Raw genomic sequence first — 6,207 nt, 5'->3', positions numbered from 1 at the left:
CCAAAACTGTCACACTGTGTTTAAAAAACCTGCTAAACTGCAACAGGCGTGTGCGCGTGTGTATTCCGCTGGATGGCAGCACTGAGGCAGATGAAGGCGCGGTGGATGAAATGTGAAGCTCGTGCGTAATACTGAGTGCGTCTTGGCGCGAGCTCAGTAGACCAGGAGCAGCGGTTCACAGGCAGATGATCAGGCTGAAGCTCCTCCACCTCGATCTCCTCCCTCTGCCTTCTCTTCCCGAGAGCCCTGTCTCTGATCTCCATGCTGTGGACGATCTGTTTCAACAAACTTTTGCGAGTTACAGATTTCATGTAGCTTCCAAAGTCCACCATTGAGACCATCGACTTCAGCTCGCTCCTCACGGTTCCTCTCTGTTTGCCCCTCTTACCCCTGCGCCGAGGATGATGTGCACGCGCGCGGGGCAGTTGTGGAGAAGCGGGATGTTTGATGTCCTGTGCGCGTGCTTGCTGTTTTCTGCGGTCTGTGGGTTCAACATCGACCTGGAGCACGCGCTGCTTTTCCGCGGAGAGAACCAGACGTTTTTTGGCTTCTCGGTTCTGGAGCATTTCCACGACAACACACGATGGTGAGTGAATCGGATCTAAAATCATGAAACGAGCTCGAATCAAATGCATGAAGTTGCAGCAAAGTTCTGTGCAGGAGAAACACGCAGAGAAACGTTCTCCTGCAAAGGAGGGAAATTAAACATCTGTACATGAACCCGTGAAATTAACAGCAGTAAACAGATGTGCATGAGATTAAAGCTGGTGTGATCTTCACATTCTTCACTTTGTTCAGGAAAGTTTTTTTTATTCTGAGCATTTTGGAGAATCTGATCTTCATATCTGTTTGTGATTCTGTAGATAAAACAGACAAACTTCATTAAGATCTGAGTCTGAAAACTGGTGTAATTTCACCGCTGAGAAACAAATCAACCATCAGAAAAATCCTCATCTTTCCAACACAAACACCATTACGAACCATTAACACCATGACTGAAGTGTTTGTGTTCATCATTTAACACCAAACCAAAGAAACTATTTGTAATGGAGTCTCCTGCTTCATGATGTTCTCTAATGGTGTCCAGTGCAAACCAACATGTGCCCTGCAAGATGCCAAAATGGTTCTATTGGTCCTCACTGGTATCTGCTACAACATGATCTTAAATATGAACTATTACGCTCTCCTTATAAACCATCACAACTCCCATCATAACCATTAAAACCACCATTAAATCTCTACAGGTTTTCCTTCAGCAGGAATGGAATCTGTGGCTTTTTTTAGTTTACATTTTTTTGTTTGTTAAAAAAGTCATTTGGAATCTTTTTATTGAATCAATAAACCAAAAAATAAAAATCAGGTGCTTTCACACAGAAGATATTTATTTATTTATTTATTACAGCACATGAATCTGGAGGCTTTGTAGAGAAACGATGAGGAAAATTTACACGTACTGGTTCCAGTAATGTTTTATTATTTCCAATCTGACCATCACACTAGAGTGGTGTCATTCACACACACACACACACACACACACACACACACACACACGGAGTGAAAAGCAGAAACAATGTGTTCAGCTGCAGTTGGCAGATGTTTATGAGCTCGTGGTTCTTTACTGATGATGAATTTGCTGCATCGGAGTGAAGAGAAAGACGAGTTTGTTAAAAACATCATGCAAGATTTTAAAAAAGCTGAAGATTTCACTCCATCCTGCTCTCCATCCTGCACACATTTCAGCTGATAAGGTTTTAATCCTCCAGATAAACACAGCAGGCAGCGTGAAGCTCTGAAAGCTGCTACATGAAGCCGTGATAAAAAGCGAGGAAACGACTTCAGTCTTTTTCCTGTCAAAAGGAAGTGCATGTAATGTGTGACGTCTCATTTCCTGCTTATGAACAAGCTGAAGTTCTGTGAAAAGCAACAGTAAATACATTATATAGACAAAAGTATTGGGACACCAGTCTTTTCCAGCCATATGTGGTTCTTCACCAAACAGTTACCACAAGCAGACGTCTGTGTGCAGAGCGACGTGGAAAAGTGCTCCAAGTCTCCATCAACAAATAAATCTACACTGGATTTAAGATAAATCAGACTACAATCTGTGGAGTTTTTAAAACAACACAAAGTTGGAAAGTGAAAGTTTTTCGCTTGAATTTAGACGGAGATTCTGCTGTTCAGACATCTAGAGGAAGCAATTACACAATTGTATCAGACGTCTTTGGATGCAGCAGAAATTTTGCCTTCACGTGAACTTGGAGACGCAAACCTGCTCCAGCATGACAAATGCTCCTGTGCACAAAGCAAACTCCATGAAGATCTGCTTTCCATTGGTTCCAGTGGAAGATCTCCTGCTATTGAGCTCCAACACCATTGAAGAGATTTGGGATGAATGTGAACACTGACTGCACCCCAGGAACCTTCTCACCTTCTCACCTAAATCAGTCCCTGACTTTACTGACACCCTCGTAGCTGAATGAATCTCCACAGCATCTAGTGGAACATCTTCCCAGAAGAGTGGAGCTCATTATAACAGCACATGGAGACTAAATGTGGAACGGGACGTTCAAAAACACTTAGCAATCTTATGCTCAGGTGTCCACAGTGTAATACTGAAATATACTGTGTGTGTGTGTGTGTGTGTGTGTGTGTGTGTGTGTGTGTGTGTGTGTGTGTGTGTGTGCAGCCTCACTCCCATTCATCAGCACAGGATCTGCAGTGATCAGGATATTTTTAGACGGGTTTATTCTCCTTACTGACACGCTGGTGCAGGTGGAGTGTGTGTTGATGTTGTGTAGATGTTGTGTAACAGTTCCATCACTGTGATGTGTATGAGGTGTGTGAGACTAATGCAGTAAAACAGTGATAAACAGCTGAAAGAACGGAGGGTTTCATAATCAGACTGTTCACGTTCATCCATTAAAATAAATCTGTCTCATGGACACATTCAGTGCAAAAACGAACGTCACACGTGTTCCAGAGTCACACGTGAGTCTGACGTGACGCCGTGCAGCTGCGTAGTGATGTGTGGTGTGAGCTTTACTCCGTCTCCTCACAGGTACACTGAGAAATCTCTCTTACACGTACACACTCGATCCCCGGTGCTGTGTGTGTGTGTGTGTGTGTGTGTGTGTATAAAGTGCACCCCTGTGGACTGTAAGAAAGTGATGTGATGTTGCTGTGTGCAGGATCCTGGTTGGAGCTCCTCGGGCGAATTCCTCCTACAGTAAATCAGTTCAGTCTCCTGGAGCCGTGTTTAAGTGCCGTGTTCACAGCAACCCGAAGAACCGGTGCACGGAGATCGACCTGGGCAGAGGTGAGTGTCATTAACTCTCATCTTCAACAGGGTCTAAACATGAACATTAGATCAGGATCTGTTAGACGTCTTCAGCAGAAATACACCAAAAGTACTGGGACATTTGAAGCCACATGTGGTTCTTCACCCAACCAAACAAAGTTTGGAACACAGTTGGATGCAGGAGCATAAAATTCTGCCTTCACGTGAACTTGAAGACCCAAACCTGCTCCAGCATGACACTGCCCCTGTGCGTAAAGTCAGCTCCATGAAGATCTGCTTTCCATGGGTTGGAGTGGAAGATCTCCTGCTATAGAGCTCCAACACTATTGAACACCTTTCAGGTTGAATGTGAACGCTGACTGCACCCCAGAAACCTTCTCACCTTCTCACCTACATCAGTCCCTGACTTTACTGACACCCTCGTAGCTGAATGAATCTCCACAGCATCTAGTGGAACATCTTCCCAGAAGAGTGGAGCTCATTATAACAGCACATGGAGACTAAATGTGGAACGGGACGTTCAAAACACTTAGCAATCTTATGCTCAGGTGTCCACAGTGTAATACTGAAATATACTGTGTGTGTGTGTGTGTGTGTGTGTGTGTGTGTGTGTGTGTGTGTGTGTGTGTGTGTGTGTGTGTGCAGCCTCACTCCCATTCATCAGCACAGGATCTGCAGTGATCAGGATATTTTTAGACGGGTTTATTCTCCTTACTGACACGCTGGTGCAGGTGGAGTGTGTTGATGTTGTGTAGATGTTGTGTAACAGTTCCATCACTGTGATGTGTATGAGGTGTGTGAGACTAATGCAGTAAAACAGTGATAAACAGCTGAAAGAACGGAGGGTTTCATAATCAGACTGTTCACGTTCATCCATTAAAATAAATCTGTCTCATGGACACATTCAGTGCAAAAACGAACGTCACACGTGTTCCAGAGTCACACGTGAGTCTGACGTGACGCCGTGCAGCTGCGTAGTGATGTGTGGTGTGAGCTTTACTCCGTCTCCTCACAGGTACACTGAGAAATCTCTCTTACACGTACACACTCGATCCCCGGTGCTGTGTGTGTGTGTGTGTGTGTGTGTGTGTGTATAAAGTGCACCCCTGTGGACTGTAAGAAAGTGATGTGATGTTGCTGTGTGCAGGATCCTGGTTGGAGCTCCTCGGGCGAATTCCTCCTACAGTAAATCAGTTCAGTCTCCTGGAGCCGTGTTTAAGTGCCGTGTTCACAGCAACCCGAAGAACCGGTGCACGGAGATCGACCTGGGCAGAGGTGAGTGTCATTAACTCTCATCTTCAACAGGGTCTAAACATGAACATTAGATCAGGATCTGTTAGACGTCTTCAGCAGAAATACACCAAAAGTACTGGGACATTTGAAGCCACATGTGGTTCTTCACCCAACCAAACAAAGTTTGGAACACAGTTGGATGCAGGAGCATAAAATTCTGCCTTCACGTGAACTTGAAGACCCAAACCTGCTCCAGCATGACACTGCCCCTGTGCGTAAAGTCAGCTCCATGAAGATCTGCTTTCCATGGGTTGGAGTGGAAGATCTCCTGCTATAGAGCTCCAACACTATTGAACACCTTTCAGGTTGAATGTGAACGCTGACTGCACCCCAGAAACCTTCTCACCTTCTCACCTACATCAGTCCCTGACTTTACTGACACCCTCGTAGCTGAATGAATCTCCACAGAATCTAGTGGAACATCTTCCCAGAAGAGTGGAGCTCATTATAACAGCCAGGAGACTAAATGTGAAACGGGACGTTCAAAAAGCACACAATCTTATGCTCAGGTGTCCACAGACTTTTGGAAATTTAATGTAGCTTGATTTTTTTTTCTGGTTTTTGACACGTGTTTATTTTCGTTGTAGAAAAAACGTGAAAACGTGTGATTGTTACGGTTGGAGGAACACATTTGCTTGGTGTTGATCCGAGATCATTTCTCATCCCAGTCTTTGATTTCTGTTCTGTTCTGGTGGAGTTTGTTGGTGGTCCTGATACGATGCCGTTCTACCAAAACGTGTGTCTCGTCCTTTAAATATCAGCCTGATTTTTCTCCAGAACTTTTCATTCGATTCGTTACGGTTTGATGACGTATGACGTGCGTAAAATCTCCTGCGTTCTCAAACACGTGCAGCGTTCGGAGTTTACTGTAAAAGCGTGTTGAAACAGATTTAGACGGAGATGTAGAAGAACGATATCAAGCTACAGTCCTGGAATATTTTCACAGAAATGATGAACGTTTTGCTAATATTTTCCAAGACGTTGAGCCAACTCTCAGTTTGTAGACATCTCTCGGAGCTGGAACCTCCTTTCTTGTGGTTGATTGGAGTGAGTGGCTTCTGTGGTTTTAATGAACGTTCTCCTGCTTTCTCGATGTGTCACTGCTGGAACACACAGGGAGAAATGGTGCGTGCCAGCAGGCCCGGGGCCGGAGCGTTTCCCATCAGCCCTGAACACACATGAATCATGATGGTTGAGGGGCTGCAGGTCACAGGAGCCTCTGAGAAACAGCACCACGCATGTCGTGTGGATCAACGTGAGCTTTTACTGGAAATGCACTCGTGAGTTTTGAAAAGGTTTCGGAATGTATTTAAATATTTACTCACTCTCGCTTTATCACAGGCAGGGTCATGTTTAACACGCATATACACACACACACACACACACATTTTATTTCACTGGCTCGTCTACTGGCGTGTTTGGAGGTGTGAGGAAACCCACTTGGACAGCGTAAGAACAGTAGAGAAGCTCCACACAGTCTGAAGCTCAGGTTTAAACTCACACACTCTACACACTCTACACACTCCACACACTCCACACACTCTACACACTCCACACACTCTACACACTCTACACACTCTACTACACATCGTACACGTGATGCTGTTTTATTTCCT

The 6,207-nt window shown here is 44.8% G+C and overlaps 1 protein-coding gene across 2 annotated transcripts in view; it reads left to right on the top strand.

Moving 5' to 3' along the window:
* Nucleotides 1–113: 113 nt before the first annotated feature.
* itga9 (integrin, alpha 9) overlaps nucleotides 114–6,207 on the top strand; it is a 56,255-nt gene continuing 50,161 nt past the window's right edge. Inside the window, exons 1-2 of one of the 2 annotated variants that reach the window (XM_046872088.1) lie at nucleotides 114–586; nucleotides 3,189–3,316. In XM_046872088.1, coding sequence (XP_046728044.1) covers nucleotides 402–586; nucleotides 3,189–3,316 — 313 coding nt within the window. In that variant the 5' untranslated portion in view covers nucleotides 114–401. Of the gene's footprint in view, nucleotides 587–3,188; nucleotides 3,317–4,426; nucleotides 4,574–6,207 lie in introns of those variants that run through there. The other variant, XM_046872098.1, reaches the window with a different exon arrangement.

Source organism: Silurus meridionalis, chromosome 2 (assembly GCF_014805685.1).
Source record: "Silurus meridionalis isolate SWU-2019-XX chromosome 2, ASM1480568v1, whole genome shotgun sequence".
NCBI lineage: Eukaryota > Metazoa > Chordata > Actinopteri > Siluriformes > Siluridae > Silurus > Silurus meridionalis.
The sequence above is the reverse complement of the archived record's forward strand: the minus strand, read 5'-3'. Positions and strand labels throughout refer to the sequence as shown.